The 18537-nt window shown below is 33.7% G+C and overlaps 2 protein-coding genes across 4 annotated transcripts; one reads left to right on the top strand and one right to left on the bottom strand.

The window, feature by feature from the left end:
- Positions 1–1616: 1616 nt before the first annotated feature.
- LOC124830951 (ATP-dependent 6-phosphofructokinase 3-like) lies at positions 1617–5679 on the top strand. Of its 2 annotated transcripts, XM_047304820.2 has the most exons (13): positions 1617–1781; positions 1968–2129; positions 2458–2504; positions 2629–2668; positions 2751–2813; positions 2909–3046; positions 3190–3402; positions 3512–3580; positions 3698–3827; positions 4399–4664; positions 4789–4837; positions 4909–5063; positions 5302–5679. In XM_047304820.2, the coding sequence occupies exons 2-13, from the start codon at positions 2049–2051 to the stop codon at positions 5446–5448; spliced, it is 1398 nt and encodes a 465-aa protein (XP_047160776.1). In that variant the 5' UTR covers positions 1617–1781; positions 1968–2048; the 3' UTR covers positions 5449–5679. The 2 variants fall into 2 exon arrangements, with proteins under 2 accessions (XP_047160776.1, XP_047160775.1); XM_047304819.2 differs by having other exon boundaries at positions 1617–2129.
- LOC124830949 (uncharacterized) lies at positions 5490–17747 on the bottom strand. 2 transcript variants are annotated; one of them, XM_047304818.2, is made up of 15 exons: positions 17085–17745; positions 16423–16478; positions 16101–16159; positions 15932–16003; positions 14956–15036; positions 13998–14105; positions 13030–13092; positions 12280–12360; positions 11430–11495; positions 10799–10954; positions 9141–9221; positions 8918–8956; positions 7024–7106; positions 6811–6883; positions 5490–5870 (listed from the first exon to the last, which is right to left on the bottom strand). In XM_047304818.2, the coding sequence occupies exons 1-15, from the start codon at positions 17618–17620 to the stop codon at positions 5691–5693; spliced, it is 1734 nt and encodes a 577-aa protein (XP_047160774.1). In that variant the 5' UTR covers positions 17621–17745; the 3' UTR covers positions 5490–5690. The 2 variants fall into 2 exon arrangements, 1 of the variants encoding a protein (XP_047160774.1); XR_015780223.1 differs by lacking the exon at positions 5490–5870 and having other exon boundaries at positions 8918–8970; positions 17085–17747.
- Positions 17748–18537: the final 790 nt, after the last annotated feature.

Here is an 18537-nt window from a genome sequence, read left to right as displayed (position 1 = left end):
TACTAAATTTTATGTATTTGTCTTTAAATTGTATATATCTATAAAAAAAATATTTAACACCCAAAATATTTGTTAATGATATGCTACTGCATGACCTATACACCTATATTTTATATACATATATTAGTTGTTAAATTACTTTTTTTTTAAGTATCTTATTCTTATACAATTACATTTTAAATGGAATTTTCTATTATATCTTTGTACAACTTCCATGGGCAAATTTAAATTTATTACGAAATGGCAGAACGTGTTTTTTTTTGTCTTTCAAAAGGTTACACGACCCTAGCCTTTTAAGATTCCCTAATGTTTGGTATAATGTATATATGATCATTAAAAAATTATTTATAAATTTTCAAAATAAATATTATTTGTCTACCTTATAAAATTAATTTTAGATTAAAAGCAGCAATTGAGATTTTTGAGAATTAGAACTAAAGAAAAACAATTCCTAAAAAGAAAATCTAAAATTCATAAATATTAAAGCTAACAATTTTACATTTTGGAAGAATAAAACACAGATAAATTGAAGAAATTCAAATCATACGCATTTGATCAGGTTTTAAAATATTTAAATCTTATTTCACTAAAAAGTAGTTATAAGTTAAAGGTTTTTCTTCTTGCACCCTCGTCATTACTAAAAAAGTGGTTAAATTCATCACATGTAAATAGAAAAATATTAAAGTGGTAATTTACTATCAAATTGACGCAATCCAGTGTAACTTATTTCGCCAATTTTCTTAACCCTCCATGCTACTACTAGCTACTAGCTTGGGCAGACCCTTTTTTTTTGCAATAAAAAAAACTATTTTAAAAAGTTAAGTTTAAAATTATATTATATAAATTGTTAAGATTCCTATAATTTTAAATTTAAATCTCTTAAATGATATATTGAATTTAGAAAACATAATATGTATTTATACATTGAAATATATTAAATTTAAAGTTATTGTATACTTTAATATAAAAAATAACAAAAAATATTACAAATAACAAATTTTAATTGAATAGAACAAAATAAATAAATAAAATTATTTAATGGGATATTTTTAATTGATTTTCTATTAAACTTTTGCGGTTTATTAATATTAAAAAATTATAATTTTTAAATAAGTAAATGACATAATTGTTATATCATTATGTGATAAACTTAAAATTTAATTAAACTTACAGATTCGGACAGACAAGACTAAAGGGGAGAAAGAAGAAAGCTAAGTAAACAAATGAAGCATGTAAAAGGTGAGAAGGGGACCGTCTAGGATGGTCCAAATTGAACTCTTTCAGTTAGCACACATCAGCCATATAAAAATTCAATCTTTGCATTTGACTCTTATAGCTACTTTTTTCTCAGACTCCATGCTTTTAGATTGGCTACGCAGTCGACAAAACTTTGGGAAAATGAAATAATCTTAATTTTCATTGAAGAGGCATGACAGCTGGTGACTTAATCTATGGTTAAAAAATCAGCAGCCAAAACTTGTTACGTTTACTTATTGCCATAAATTATTGATCGATGATTATTTGTGTGGTGCCCTTTCGTCTCAAATAAAGGTGATCACACTCTCTGGTCGGTGTGCTTAATGCAAATTGGAGAATAACTTGACAAACAGTATGAAGCATTTTTCCAGAAAAAGGATACGACAAAATTGGTGGTCCTAAACAAAAAAATTAAATACAAATTAAACCAAAACTCTATAGTATGAGTATGATCTCATCACGCAGGCTCTCAGACAACGACTTTTTCTCTGGAGACTCAAGTTGCTTCTAACAGAAACTCCGTCGTTGGTTTCAATTTCTTTTGTTTTCTCTGTAGAAAATGCCACCCAGTTGTTTACTTTATATATTTCTTGCCAAATCAAACACTTTATCGTCAATCACTATTTACTTTTTAGTTCTGTAGTTCTGCCATTACCTATGCTTTATGGTACATACATAGTATTTGGTTTGATGTTCTGCTAGGATTTCAGGTCAGTAGCTGAAACCTCCGAGTCCCACGAAAACCTTGCAATCCAATTGAGGTATACTATCATACAGAATCCGACAACACCATGCAGGATTCCACCACAGCTGCTTCTGGGTTCGTACTTGAAGATGTTCCTCATCTATCTGATTACATCCCTCACCTACCCGTAAGGCTCTTAATTCTCCCTATATTCATCCCCAACAAAAAGAATTTGGTTTCTGCTTTGGGTGGGCGTGTTTGTATTATGACTTTAACTTCTGAGCACTGACAGTGAAAAGTTTTTTATATTGTCAATTAATATCTGTTGGGTATGATTTTTAATGTAGTCATCATGAAAAAAAATTATATTGTGAATCAGATAGAGATCATACCAGATATGATTTTTTAGATAATTAGTATAAAAGTCAACAAATTAGGTGACTTCTGATCAAAGCTATGGACTATTTACTCTGTGTTTGATTTTTAGCATATGATTCCTTTTTTTAATCATGCAGACATATCCAGACCCGTTACAAGACAATCCTTCCTATTCAGTTGTCGCGTAAGCCAATCTGTAGTAGACATTTTCAATATTCTTTCTGGTGTTGTTTACTGTGTTGTGTAGACACTGTTGGAATGTTCCAGAATCAATTGATGACTGAGTTGGATAATTTTTTATTCCGCAGGCAATATTATGTGAATGTGGATGATACAATTGCGCAACAGGTTATTGAATTTTCACCTTTTAGTAGATGGAGTTCTGTTTCTATCATTGTTGTAGTGTTTGACAACTGGTTTCATTGTCCAGATAATTGTACACAAAAATAGTCCGAGAGGGACCCATTTTCGGCGTGCTGGGCCAGCTCAGAAGGTTTTACCTTTTTATTTTTTTATATATCAAAAGTAAGACCTTGATTTCCCCAATGTAATTCATGGGAAAACAACGGTGATTTGAATGTTTGGCAGGTGTATTTTGATTCAGAGGAAGTGCACGCTTGTATTGTCACTTGCGGTGGACTTTGTCCTGGTCTAAATACTGTTATAAGAGAAATAGTATGCGGCTTGTATCATATGTATGGGGTGCACAGAGTTCTGGGAATACAGGTATCACTTATGGACGAATTGTAACATCACTCATGTATATGTATGTATTTATTATAACTGCATCAGATTAGGAGCTTTGTTTGCAATTTTGACAGGTACCGAGTAGTTTCTAAAGTGTAAATCTTGTGTTTGGTTATATGTAGGGAGGATATCCAGGTTTTTATTCTCGAAATACAGTTCCTTTAACGCCAAAGGTTGTGAATGATATCCACAAACGTGGTGGAACCATCCTTGGGACATCATATGGTGGCCATGACACCTCAAAGATTGTTGATAGCATTGAGGACAGGGGCATTAATCAGGTTTATATACTTGGAGGATATGGAACTCAGTATGAAGCAGCTATGATTTATGAGGTAATTAATTGACAAAATAACTTGATGATTGCATATGCTTTAAAGTTTTGTGGGTATAATACTTTTCACTGATTGAATTTGTAGTCATAAGATTTAGTTATTCATGCAGGAAGTTAGAAGGCGTGGCTTGAAAGTTGCAGTAGTTGGAATTCCAAAAACTATTGACAATGATATCCCAGTAATGTCATTTTAACTGTAAAATTGTACATGTTAAAATTGCTATACTTTTATGGTATTTTAAAGGGATTTGAGTTTAAGGAATCACCTATTTAATGTCATTCTGCATTTGAATTAGGTTATTGATAAGTCAATTGGCTTCGACACTGCTGTCGAAGAGGCACAGCGAGCTATCAGTTCTGCTCATGTGGAAGCAGAAAGCGCAGAGAATGGTATTGGTGTTGTAAAATTAATGGGGCGTTACAGTGGTAAGTTTCGTTCATTTCTTTGATAGTATACAACTTTAGCTTAATGGTATCACTAAAGTGTGGAAGATCATAAAATTGACTAGTATGCAGCTATGATGCTTGATTTTAATCCACAAACCCAAGTCAAATTTCTTTTATTTTCCTTTCTGTGGCTACACCAGTATTTTCATTCCAGCAAATTGCTTAGTGTCTCTTATCATTTGGCCAACATTTGATCGTCTTTAGTCTCTTATCATTTGACATGCATTTGGGTTATTTATTGATCTCCTCGTATTGTTTCTGAAATGTTGACCCTTTCTCATTTCTAGCACGTCTTTTGGAATACAAGTAAATATGCTATGTTTTGTCCCCTACGTTGAAGCGTTATTACCATTACTAATCGTCTATTGAATGCTGACCTAGGCACTCACTCTTTTTTTTCATAACATCCTTCCAAGAGTTTCCATCAAGGGACATGCCATGTTGAATTATTGATTATTTACCATAAACCACGAGAGTCTCTTGTCATTCTTATATCTCGCCGTGTCTTGAATTAGTTGTTGCAGTCACCAAATATTGAGATTTCATGCAGGATTTATAGCCATGTATGCAACTCTTGCTAGCCGAGATGTAGACTGCTGCCTGATCCCAGAATCGCCATTTTATATGGAGGGTCCAGGAGGACTGTTGGAGTTCATTGAGAGAAGACTGAAAGAGCAAGGGCACATGGTTATAGTAATTGCTGAAGGAGCAGGTCAGGAGTTTCTTTCTGGCCACCCGCCCATTGTTAATAAGCAGGAGGCGTCTGCAGACCAATTACTTCCAGATGTTGGTCTATGGTTATCCCAGAAAATTAAGGTAAAAGTTATGCGAGTTTGGCTTGCTTACGCAACACATGCAACTGTGAATTCTCTGGAAACTCAACATTTCTTTGATTAATTTTCCATTTTTGGTTTTACATTTAAATACTTATTTTTTGTAGGATCATTTTGCAAAATGTCAAAAAATGCCTATTAATCTGAAGTACATTGGTGAGTTCTCTTCTCTAAACAGTATATTTACTTAAGAACAAACATGTAACTAACAAAAAATTGTCTCGCAGATCCTACCTACATGATCCGTGCTATACCAAGTAATGCATCTGATAATGTATTCTGCACCCTCCTTGCCCAAAGTGCAGTTCATGGTGCAATGGCAGGATACACAGGGTTCACCGTTGGTCCAGTCAATGGCAGAAATTGTTACATTCCATTTCATGTAAGTTCTTGCGACTCTAATAAAATCTATTTGCTACTGTACCAATTGCTTGGTTCCTTTCATACGTGCCGCAAGGAACAGACAACTCGGCAGTTAGGTTGCTGGTCCTGCCTGAATTCTCCTTTTATCTGGAATGAGTCTGTAAATATTGTGAACACCTTTTTTCGGTTTTGTAAATATGCTATTTTTGCTCTGTATTACTTGCTTACCTTACAGAATGCTGTTTTTGTACGTGCAGCTGATAAACGAGGGAGAGAAGAGGGTTGTGATAACTGATAGGATGTGGGCAAGGTTACTATCTTCAACCCATCAGCCTAGCTTCTTGAATCCAAAAGATAGCACAGCAGCGAGAGAGGAAATAACTGAACCAGAAATAGCATACTAAACAGGCCGTATACAGAGCACAAATATCACGCCAAGTTAAAATGCCTTTAAATTGTACTGACCATGTCAATTAATGATCAAATTGAATTAGCGTAAGATCAAATTAGATAACTGAGGTCGGATAAAACCAAATCAGTACATCTTTTGCGGTATTTAAGCCACAATGTGGGCATCTACATTTACAAAATTTTGAATTCAGCTTAGATATCAAAAGAAAGTGAGATCTGCATAACACCTTTGGCATCAGTTAACTATTACTCTACTAAATACGGTGTTAATAACCTCTTTCAGATCCTTGCAACCTACAACTTTCATTTCTTCCAGACCTTCGGTTTCTAGAAGTTTTTCAGCTTGCTTTGGCACGACACACATTTTGTAACCCAACTTCGCCACTGTGTTAACCCTTTTATCAATTCTAGGAACCTGTATCAATAAATAAAGAAATCACCAGGCTAAGACATCGATGAAATACACAAGTAATCCGGTTAATTTGGCTTAATGAACATAAGGAGCTTTTCTTAGAAAACACAACAAAAAAGTGTTGTTTCAAATGGGAAGGATGTCCTAGAATTTACTCTAGCATGGTTTCAATAAACCTCAATCAACCGGCAGGAATCAAGTTTACCTAACAAAGGAATATTTTATTATTAATGAAACACTCAGAAACAGAATTGCAAGAGTGATACTACTAGCTAAGCAAACCGTTTGGCCAAAGCTACAGGCTGAAGACTGAAAGAAACATCACCGCTGCCATTGCAAACTCCCCTTTCTAGACATATCCGATCACAATTGTTTTCTCTTTTTTAAGCAAGCATGAATTCATTAATAAAGACAACCTAGAACGAAGCACATGCGTGTTCTCTCTCCTCTAACTGAATCTCACTCTGTAGATGCTTTACACAAGTTGTTCCCTCCCAATTTACCTTTTTGGGCCAACTATAGTAATTAGTAAAAATTTAGGTCCATAGTCCTATCACAACCTCAAATATACATACTGCGGACAAAAAGGGCAGAAAAATGCTTGACCTAGCCATATCATGTCATTGTTCATCAGAACTAAAAACCGTCCAGTTAATTCAAATCTGCATCCCACAATAGAGTTCGACAACACAATCCTTTCCACCACTTTCCTAACATGTAGAAAACTGAAAATGCCACTTAATTCAAAACACATGAAACCTCACAGGCAAGAGATCTGAAATTTTTCCCAAAACAAGACTTCATAGATTGAAACGCAAAGCAAATTTAACATCTACAAACCCTTCAATAATCAGCACGTTGCTACGCTATTGAAAACTCTAAATTGATTTTCAATATCGTAGTAGTGAGTAGAAAACCTTTAACATTAAATGTGCTTACTTACCATGCGAAGCTCTCCACCAAGGCCAATTTCACCAATGAACGCAGTCCCCTCTGGAATAGGGAACTCCAAAAAACTGAAAAAAAAAAAAGACAACCAAGATAAACAAATTATACCAATTTCTAGAATATTGTACTGGAAAAAAAGAAAGCATTCATGCTAATAGTGCCAGACCAACAAGAACGAACATCATTTAAAATAAATTAGAACACGAACCTGCTGCAAATTGCAGCTGCTATTGCAAGATCTCCAGCAGTCTCTGTCACTTGGAATCCACCAACAACATTCAAAAACACAGCCTATTGAAGAAGCGGCAAGATGAGAAAATACATATTAGAGATCTACTAGTTATAACTTTTATTTGTATTGTAATTTCATTTAACATTCATCTGTGGCAGTATTAGTTTCCACGAGGCTTCTTACAGAAACTGGATCAGAAAACTCTTACAGAAAGGAATTCTCAATTGGAAAATGAGAATTATGTATAAGTCTTGCAATTGTAAGTTTACAATACAACCACTAGCACTTTGAGGGCCCAGAAACCTCCCACAACATAGTTATTTCACCTTATCCCCCACACAGACCCAAAAACACATTTATGTATACATAACTTCCCCCTACACACAACTATATAACTAGTAACAGATTTCTCAGCCAAATAAATCAATTAGCTGTATTTCTTTTCTCTCTTATTACTTCTTTCATAGACCTTCGTAATAGGGGATCGTATACTAACAGCTTCCTGTTATGATTCAGTGTACCTGCTGGCTCAGCAATAAGTCATACAGATATGCTATATAAACTACAATACCACTGTGCATGAGATATAATACAATTCTGACATATTCTCAAATTTCTCTCTCACTGTTTGACTATCTCATCCTTCTGATATCTCTTTTTGCTTCTCTAATATGGTATCATGAGCTTGTAGTTGATCCAAGCCACATATTCTACGCAAGATTCAGTTTTCAATCAGGCAAATTGGCATCCAACCTTTTCTCACCAAATTTAAATCAAATTGAGTTCCAAAAATTTCTGAGACGGTAACAGTAAGTGGAAGGATTCATTCATGGTCATAACCTCTACTGTTGTTTGGTTAAACCTGCCATCATCAGAACCTTACCTTTCAGAGTGCTAAGTAATGTTGATTTGATTACTCGACTGCTATTGCTCACCTCATTGTATACTGATTCTGGATCTACCCATAATGTGTGAAATAGTCCTTTGGCAACATTGTATATATACCATATACTATGTAGCATTTTAGACTTTGAAATCCTCATTAGAAAGCCTTAAAAGTGTCTCTCTCATTGTGTAATATTGCTGTCCCTAATTTTTGTGATGAATTCTGTCTAGGTTGTTGAAATAAAAGAGAAAGAGGCTAATGGGTAAGGAACACATAGGTTTATGTATTTATAAATAGGAAAATAAAAAAGAGATGGGCCAAAGCCTGATACATCTAACAACTTTAATAACAGAAATATAATAAACTGAATCGGGAATATATCTCAATGTGTAATATTGTTGTCCCTAATTTTTGTGATGAATTCTGTCTAGCTGAAGTGCATAGACTCCTCCCATGCACCTAGAATAGTTTACACCGCATCTTTTGAGCTTCAATACTGTGACTTGTAGGGAACAACACCTGCCACTTAATATTGTGGCCACCTTTACGAGCTTAGATGCTTTGATGCTTATACCAACTACACTTGTCCCCCTCACTTTGAGGAGCTAACTGAAGTGCAATTCAACACCAAGCTCAAGGCCATACAAACTGGTACCAATGGAGAAATTCGATCTATAGGAGCATAGTTTGCTAAATGTGGAATAGCTCATCACATCAATTGCCCACATACTAATCACTAAAATGATTCACGTTTGTTGGCTCCCCCATACTTACATTCGCACATCTGTTTATTCCCCACGTTTTTATTTTTATCATATTTGTTGAAAGAGATAAAAGAGATAAACATTGATGCAAGAGAAGCTGAAATCGGTATGTATGGGTATATCATGAAGAAAAAACACATGAAACCTGGTCATAAACATTTCATAGAAATAGAAAGACAAGAAAGTCAAAAGGATATAACATATTTGTAAATCAGCTTACATTATCCTGGAGATGAAGACCTGCTTGCTTAATAAGTACCTACAGTTCACAGACTAGTGCAATAATCAACACACAATAAATTTCATTGCGGTAGACTATATTTATAGAAAGAGAACTAATATCACCAACAAGCATCCCTTTCATTCATTTTCTCATTCAAATGAATTACCACATGGGAAGGTTATGAAATATTGTTAAAGAATTACCGAGAAGAGTGGCTTACACATTTAATAATATTAGCTTTGTTTGCATGGATCCCATTGGATTGTGAACTCGAAACTGGGCTATGTGTGAGGCATAGTGCCTGTAGAATAAAATTGAAAATTATTAGATATATTAGATTATTAGATATATCAGATAAATATCTTATCTTTATCTTTTATCTTCAGTTACTTTGTTATTATTATTTATTTATTTTTAAGACTTAGCTCATGTTTTCTTTATTATAAATAAAATACCCTTTGTGTATTTTCAACACAAAAGAAATTAATCTCATACATAGTTTTTCACTATATTCAATATAGTATCAGAGTCAGGTTTAAAGCATATCTCAACGAAATTTGATATTTGTTGGACTATGGGACAACCTATTAATGTCCAGTCTCACGCTCGAGATGTATATATCTCAGCATGAGGGATATGTGTGGGAAGTTTCACATCAACTAGAGATAAGTCCAATTTAGAGTATATAAGTGAGTGCAAACCTCACCTTACAAACCGATTTTGTAGGATTGAGTCAAACATAAAGTCAACTTTTTAACAAAAATCAATAAAATAATTTTCTAAAAGGATATTAGAGCATAAATACCACATATAAGAAGAGTGCACAAGGATGAAAATTAAGGTGTATTCTTAATCTCTATCACAGATACACGATAACAATAATGTGACGAGCTTTGAGGATTTGACACAACTTCTTATGGAATCTTTGTTGCAGGCATCATACTCAGGATAGTAAGTTTAAGACTTTGGTCTTATAAGATCTCTCCATTGGAATATACTGACATAACATAAAAAATTTAAGACCCTGAGTGTAAAAATAAAATAATATATTTCTGTCTTGGAAACATATATTTCTATCAACAACTAAATAAAGCATTAATTAGAATGTGAATCTTATAAGACTCTTATTCTGGAATAGAAGTTGTAAAAAGGTCTTAAAAGTGGTGTGGCATGATGGAACCCACAAAAAATAAATTAAGATCTCATAAAATCACCCTTTCCGTCGAGATGAAAACTAAGGTTTATTCTTAATCTCTATCAGAGAAACACGATAGATTAATGTGATGAGCTTTGAGGATTTGACACAACTTCTTATGGAATCTTGGTTGTTGGCATCATACTCAGGATCGTAAGTTCAAGACTTTGGTCTTACAAGATTTCTGCATTGGAATATACTGACATAACATAAAATTTAAGACCTTGAGTCGTAAAAATAAAATAATATATTTCTGTCTTGGAAACATGTATTTCTATCGACAACCAAATAAAGCATTAATTAGAATGTGAATCTTATAAGACTACTATGCTGGAATAGAAGTTGTAAAAAAGTCTTAAAAGGGATGTGGCATGATGGAAACCACAAAAAATAAATTAAGATCTCATAAAATGACCCTTTGCAGTCGAGATGGCCTGACAAAAAAATCTCTAGATGATAAATAAGGATCATTTCTTCACCACGTATCTATTCACAATTTAAAATCTAGAAGCTGCTATGATTGCATTTATCAGATAATAATGAAGCCAAACTCATTTTATGCATCACTGGTTGCAATTACTAATATCCACAATCAATGACAAGGACAATGGTGACGTTTAGGATATAGAAGAAAATACACAATAGACTTGGATTCTTAGATTCAACGATAATAGGAAAATTACCTGAATTTCAACTAAAAATGTCCTTGTACCATCCATTATTACCGCAATAGCAAGTCCGGCTAAAACATTTGAATCAGAGAGTTGTTGAGTGAGAAACATTTCACTGGCATTTGAAACAACCTGGAGTCCTGACTGTGACATCTCAAGAACTGCAAGCTGATCATATAAATCAACACAGATAGAACATCAATTTTCTCACATCGTTCTAATTATAGAAGGTAATATAAGATAGATGACCAAATGCCATTATGAAATTGACATGAGAACACACAGAAGGAGCTTCTAAATTTAGCTAAATTAAGCAATGATAAAATGTCAAAATATTAGGATAATATATAGTCTCAGTCCTTCACCCAGCAGTTCATATACATGCCTTGGTACTCCAATAATTTAAACTTGCAGCCAGATATATCAGATCAGGTACTCATTCTCAAAATTAAGCATCACAGAAAAATACTAATGACAGAAATAGAACAGAAGAAAAAAGCAAGAAACCAATGCTAGTAGTACACTGTTCATGATATTCATATATTAAGAGTCATAGGAAGACATCTTAAATATAATAGTAGAAACAAAATAGTTACAACCAAGGAAGACATCTTAAATATAATAGGAAATAGTCATAGCATACCTCATCAGTGGAACCAAAGCGATTTTTCACAGCTCGCAGCATTCGATATGGAGAGTGCTTCTCACCCTAAGCATTAATTTGAAAAATTAGCACGGAGAAAATTGAAATGAAACCTGGTGATTCAATTAAAATGTTAAACTGCAATACGCAGAAAAAAAACTGTTAAAAAAATTACACAATCAGTTAAAATGTAATATTGTAAAAATAAATAACAATGATTCAGGAGAAAGGGAATAAGAAGAATTGTGTGCTGTGACCATAATCAATTTCAGAAAGGAATAAAAAATTTATTGACAATGTAAATATTGTTCCACTATACATTATTCTCTTTTTAACTCATTTTTACAAATAAACCAGTTTCAGTGAAATAAATCAAATAACATAATTTCAGATAGTGAAAGAGTGTATTGAGATCCTACATTGACCAAAAATATGCCTAGTGTAGAAATTATATGATAGTATTAAAGCCTATCCTAAATCTATTATTAGACCACCTAAATCCATTCTAGACAAATCCTAGGTGTGAAGGGTTGTTATTGGGCCACCCATATTTATCCACACTCCAAATGTCTGGTCTTGAGCATGAATGATCACATGATGCCAGCAAGAGACTGTTCGCCAACCCTTTCAAGAAAATTGTTTTGATTTAGCAGAATGCAAAACTCGAAATACATACCCCTCTGAAAAATGTTCATATTTTGCCCTGCCAGGATATAGTGCTTTACAGACAAGACACTACAGTAATGTTCCAAAAAAGTCGATAATGAAGCCAAAAAATAGAAACCATAATGATGCAGCTCTACCGCGTAACGACTATCCAAAAAAAAAAATGGTGTAATGAGGTACCAACTTCCATATACAAAACAACATCAACTATATGCTCCAAGACGCGAGGTCCTGCTATCTCTCCAGATTTGGTCACATGTCCAATCTGAAAAACAAAGCAAAAGAGAAAAGTAAATTTTTTTTATCACAAATGGTAACACTTCAAAGGCCACAATAAGAGACATGCACACAGATAAATTACAAATGAAATCCACACAAGTAACATCAATCATAATACCTGCCATTTCAGCACAATCATGTGACTTTTACCATGATGGGATCACAAAAACTGTAAAAATTTCCAGTTTTACTTTAACGACATATGTCAATTGCAGACTTGGCTGAATAAGGGGATTAAACTGTTGAAAAGTATGTCCTATTATCGGAAAGTATCTTCTATTTGAGGGGTGTATTAATCTGATTTGTATTTAATTTTATTTTCTACTTAATTTCCTCTATTAAGCAAGTAATGTACCCGTTTCTAAGTCATTAATATTGTAGGGAACAATAGTGCTGGAAACGGCTTAAAGTAATCAAGGTCTGAGAAAACCAAATACGCGGATTCATGTATAGTAGCTTATCATTATCCTACGAAGTTTGATTTTCTATTTATTGTTACTAAATTTACTCCGACGTAAATTATTTTATATAAGGAATACTACTTAGTACATCAAAAGTTCGAGCAATTCAGCAAATATGATGCAAAAAAGATAGTGCATTAATAGATCAATTTTCCATTTATATATAATTCACAAAAATTGATAGACGTGCTCACCAAAATAACTGAGATGTTAGTCGTTTTAGCAAATCGCATCAAAGCTGCCGTACATTCCTTCACCTGTTACACACCAAGAAAAAGTCACATCTGATGTACCACAGAACCAGGATACGATGCATCCCAATGACCAAAAAACAAATTAAAAAATTAAACGGAATTAATCAATCATGAGTTTGACCTTTTAAAAAAAATCCTTTATTTGACAATGATTAAATACTATGAAGAGAGATTTGGTATGGACAAAATTAATTAAATACCAAAGAAACATTCCAAACAACAAATGATACACATTTTAATAGAATGTAAAAGAGCAGTAGAAAGAAACTATTTTGTCCACATACTCTCCTATTAGTTACAATTTATTAGAAATCACAAAAATTATGGGTCCCACGTCTTATTTATTTATACTCCCTCCTGATTTTGTAGTTGTAAAAAATTTCTAAACAATAAGCGGGTGTGCTTTCTTAGCACTGCTCTAGAATATAAATGGATGTGCATAGTGCAACATAAAAGAATTCTATGAATCAGAGTTTGAGAGAAAAACTGATGATCCGACACTAATTCTTTTGGATGTATAGATCATAAAAGTGGATTCTTCCCCTCCCAATAAAGTCATCTCCACAGACAAGGTTAGGAATTGAATCCTTGACATGTCTTAGGAACCCAGCTATTTACCAACTTACCAAATGTGCTGAACTTTGTTGGTTGATAGTTTAAAAATTGATATTGAAGTTGTTATTCTCTAAAACAGAGATCAGTATGGATGCAGTGAATGTTAAACAGATATAACTGGCATTAGCTAACCCTGCTGAGCCGGAAACAGCAGACAGCTAATAAAACTACAACCTACTGTACACATAAGAGATATAAACAACAAACCTAAATGCACTCCGCCTAACATAGTTAAAACATCCAACAAAAATGTAAAGTCTCTTGAAGGTAGTTAAGTTTGGTGTATTCAAAACCTGCGTAATCCCTCCAGCACTTCCTATTACTGTATTCAGGTAAACAGTTTGTATTGAATCAACCACCAGAGCACAAGGGGATAGACCATGAGTTTTCCTCAATATGTCCTACCACCAAAAAGCAAACGTAAAGCATAGTTATCAATCGTAGATAGTAATAGCAGTCAAAGCCAAAAAAAAAGCAATAGTGCTATAGTACACAGTGGAATGCCTCTTTATATGTACATAGATTAAATAATTAAGTAATTTAAATCATATACATATAAATGCTAAAGAAGTGCTCAAAATTCACAACATATTCATAATTAACAATCGGAGGTCACAGGTTTTAAGCACAAACATACAAGGAAAAAACAATATAAGTCATTTTAAACATTCAATAAAAAGTGATTGAGTGTTGCTCACGGAAAACAGTAGAGGATGAGGGTTCAAAGTTTAAAACAGAGGTGATTCAGAATAGTAGAGAAATAATGGAGAATCGGTAATCACCAGATATACTGCATGACGAGGGGGCTCGTTGGTCCAAGTCAAACAGTGTTAGTGTCACACAATACGGAAAGTGAGTGCGAAACTAAGTACAATTAGGGATATTTTTAACATTCTAAAAGGAGGGGGAATAATTTTGCCCCCGTCCCCCCTTTTGAGGGCAAAAAAAAAAAGGTTTCCGATCACTTTAGTCTCACTGGAGCTACAGCCACTATTAAAAAAATGCACTGGTATTAAAACTTTGCAGCAGCCTATGGCTATTCTTGACAGAAGAAGTGCATTATCGATAACTATGAAGTCAAACGAAAAAAGAGGACTGTTATTGAGGCTTCATTACACACTGTACTACTATGGCCAATTAAGAATAACATCTTCCGTGAAACAGACTCAGTGACAGTGTTGGGACATCAAAACTCATGTATGAATAAAATACTGGAAGAAAAACTAATCAGCAAAATTCAAGATAATGTACCTCAATATCAGTACTTGAATATAAATAGATATTGGACTTAATCCCAAGGCGATCGGCTCTAGCACAAATTTGCTTAAGGCTCTGTCACATAACATAGAACAAATGCTTATTAAATTATAAAAGTGTCAGGGACCTAAAGATAATAAAAAATTGAACTATCCATCTTCAACAGCAGTGCAATCAGGGATCAACCATCTAAAAATAAAAAAAAATAAAAAATAAAATTATAGGCCAGGAGTTAAATGTCAACAGTATTAAAACAAGACATGGCAATAATTTTCTATAGATTAATTTCGTATCAATATCCAATATTTTAAATTTTCAACATCTTTACGTGGCATCTTCTTTAAGTCTTGAACAAGTTTTTGATACGACAGTAAGAATATCAGTACATTTTTTATTTTAAGGAATTCTCCTTAGGCCCTCATGCATTGGTCGTGTTCAGAACCGTCAATCTAAAATATCAATACAAAAAAGTAAATTAGAACAGTATTTATATTTTAAACTAGTTCTATGTTATACAGAAGTTATCACATACATGTGCAAATGTTCTGACAGTATACAATAAATATAAACCATTTGTCCTGTTAATTTGGTATAAAAGAGATTGGACAAATTATCTGTGTTTTGGAGTTATGTGTCTGTAAAACTAAAACGTGTTTATAAAAACTCCAATTAAATTTAAAATACACATATTTTATAATCTTATTGATAAATATATAAATAGTCCATGTCAGTCCCTATAAATATAGAAATTGTTGCTTTAGTTCCTTAAAAAATGATTGCCTTGTTTTAGTCCCTCTTTTTTTCTTAATTGTGTTAGGTGCGGACTTTGTCCTTCACACAAAAAAGCATCTACTTATGGTTATGGAAATAGAGACTGCACTCACACATTTCACAAATGAAAAGAGCATATTTAGAAGAATTAAAATCATATTTAACAATAAAACTGTTAACAGGTTCAATGAAAGCAAACCTCTTCACCAGACACATATACAACTCGAGGTGTTTCATCATCACTGTGTTCATTTGCAATCATTGCTGAAATCTTCCAAATCAACATCACAAATAAACCAGGCATTAAAGTTGACGAGATTGTTATAGAAAGTTGATTCATGAGACTTTATATCCAAATTTATCTGTACCTGTAACAACAGAGTACTTTTCCCGATACCAGGATCACCACCGACTAAAGTTAAAGAACCTTCCAAACCATTGTTAAAGATAAAGTTAGCCCTGGAATACGAAATTTACTTCTTGCAGGATCATCACGAAAACTTGAATTGAAAAAGGTATTATTATCAGACAATCAACTGGAGGAAGCATTCGTTTGAAAATCCAATTGAGATTTTAGAGGAAGAAAGCAAAAAATAATGTGTACACGCCATGTGAATAAATGTACCAATATCTTCGAACAGGCAAATCCATCATATCCAAACAAACATTAGAAGAAAAATTGGATAGAACCTGGTACAAGACCTCCACCAAGCACTGTAGAAATTTCATTTCCGAGGGAACCAGACCTGAAATTAATGCGAACTGCACAGTATAAATTTGAGAAAAGAACCACGGCACATCTTTTGTAAAAGTCTAGAAGGGCAAATTCCCCCTCACACACACATCAAGGCATGGTAAAAAATTGTCCTACTAATTAACTCCTTTATGAAGATGAAAAACATTCATAGAAACAGTACATTGCTATATGCTCGTAAACCCTCACATTGCTTTTTTTCTACCATTCTCCAAACAGTCCTGCTACCCCAAAAAACCTTAAAGTAACCCTCTGTTACTTGAGAGCTATGATGCACGGATACAATCCGTACCGGATACGATGACACGTATCGGATGCGACATATGCCAATACATTTGTTTTGAAAATAATAGGATACTATATTTGATATGTGCATGTTGAAAAATAACAAATTATAAGTTTTTGTCATCATAAAAATACTGATATATAGATTAGATGTATAGATAAGATCCTAAAATATTGGACACGTTGGAGATGGATAAGTGACTCAAATCGAAGTACATAGAGGAAATCATCCTCATCAATCACCACATGATCCAAAACAAGCTGAGTCCAAATACACAAACTTCAAATTTTGAAGAAAAAGAAAATAACTTACAAAGGAATTCTCCATTTGTCGTGATTGAATCCACGGTTCACCTCTTCCAATTTGACGAGGCGCAGCTCTTCAGGTCGTCGTGGGAGCCACGAGCCCACTGCGTCCTCGGTAATGGCTAACCCCCCTCTGGATTTGTCAGTTAATTTGCTCTCGTGAAACTCTTGCATTGTGCCAGTTACATCGCACTCGGGGCATGTCCCCCACCATCTCCCCGTCGTGTGCCCACAATCAGAGCACACCCACTGAGCTTTCACCTTCCCTTTTTTCTTCACCGCCGCTGCATCATTTCCCCTCAAACCGCTAGGGTTTTCATCTCCATCTCTGTGATCGCTTTGCTGCACAACTGGGTGGGCGTAGATGTTCCCATACCTGCTCCAACCGGTGGTGGCGGTTTCGTTTGTTGGTTTGGGTGTGAGGTCAGCTTCGGAAGAATCCGCCGTCGCAGAGTAGTGGGAAAGAAGAGGTCGGAAAATGCATTTGGGGTAGTGAAGGTGAAGCTTGTGTGTGATGAGGATGGTTCTAAGGAGCCTGGTCATTCTATTCGAGCGAGAACAAAATGCCTCAGCTGCATAAACCCTGCGAGGCGGGAACAGTGGAGAATTCGCTACAAAAACAAGTGTAGCATTGCCAGGAAGAGTTTACTAGGATGTCTACGCATTAGATAATACAAAAATGTCGAATTAATGTATTTTTAAGGAGAGTGTTAAAGAAATTTTTTCATAAAAGTATTTTAAATTACTAAGTATAAGTTGTTGTTTTTTTCATTTTCCAAATGTTAATGGTTGTTAATAGAATGAGTTCAACCAAAAATTTTTCTAATTTTTTTTTCTAAACTCTTTAAATTAATTATATATTTTTTAAATTTTATTTAAAAAAATCGAATCACAATTTTTACACACTCTCTTCAAACTTTTTACTACTAAATTAATTTTATAGTTCATCAGTTTTTTCAAGTAAATTAGTTTTACTTTTTTTACCTCACGAATATTTAGGATAGTTTTACTTCCTACCTCCCAAATATTTAGGTTAATGTATAAGTTAATGATTACAAAATAAACTTGTTGGTTTAGTTACCCATAACTCAAATAATTAAATAAGAGATTAGAAATGTAATTTAAATATTTATTAACAAAAAAAATGCTTTTTTTATTTGACTTTATTATCAAAGTTTTAAAAACCTTTTAAATACACGCCACTAATAAAGAATGTGTGGATTCAACGTGTGTATTGTTTTTTATAACTTAAGCCTGAAATAAACATCTGTAATTTAATTTCTTTTTCTTTTCAACACCGAATTATAGTAATTTTTAAGGAGTTCATACAACTTAAAAAGAAGTTTTTATTTGTATATACTTTGGTTCTCTGTGTGATAAAAGCAAGGATAAATCAAACATCTCCCACTTTATCACTTAAACCATTTTTTCTCTCTCTCTCTCTATTTTTTTTTTGTCTT

Source organism: Vigna umbellata, chromosome 6 (assembly GCF_029865625.1).
Source record: "Vigna umbellata cultivar VRB3 chromosome 6, Vumbellata_1.0, whole genome shotgun sequence".
Classification (NCBI taxonomy): domain Eukaryota; kingdom Viridiplantae; phylum Streptophyta; class Magnoliopsida; order Fabales; family Fabaceae; genus Vigna; species Vigna umbellata.
The sequence above is the reverse complement of the archived record's forward strand: the minus strand, read 5'-3'. Positions and strand labels throughout refer to the sequence as shown.

What these genes read in the sequence shown, in the direction of transcription:
- LOC124830951 (XM_047304820.2), top strand. Translation starts at nt 2,049, where the DNA reads ATGCAGGATTCCACCACAGCTGCTTCTGGGTTCGTACTTGAAGATGTT. An exon ending in CCTTCCTATTCAGTTGTCGC is followed by an intron (nt 2,505 to 2,628) that starts GTAAGCCAATCT and finishes TTTATTCCGCAG; the next exon opens with GCAATATTATGTGAATGTGG. An exon ending in ATGATACAATTGCGCAACAG is followed by an intron (nt 2,669 to 2,750) that starts GTTATTGAATTT and finishes TTCATTGTCCAG; the next exon opens with ATAATTGTACACAAAAATAG.
- LOC124830949 (XM_047304818.2), bottom strand. Translation starts at nt 17,620, where the DNA reads ATGACCAGGCTCCTTAGAACCATCCTCATCACACACAAGCTTCACCTT. An exon ending in GTGCTGGAGGGATTACGCAG is followed by an intron (nt 13,093 to 13,997) that starts GTTTTGAATACA and finishes GGTGTGTAACAG; the next exon opens with GTGAAGGAATGTACGGCAGC. An exon ending in CATTTTTAGTTGAAATTCAG is followed by an intron (nt 9,222 to 10,798) that starts GTAATTTTCCTA and finishes TTTATTCTACAG; the next exon opens with GCACTATGCCTCACACATAG.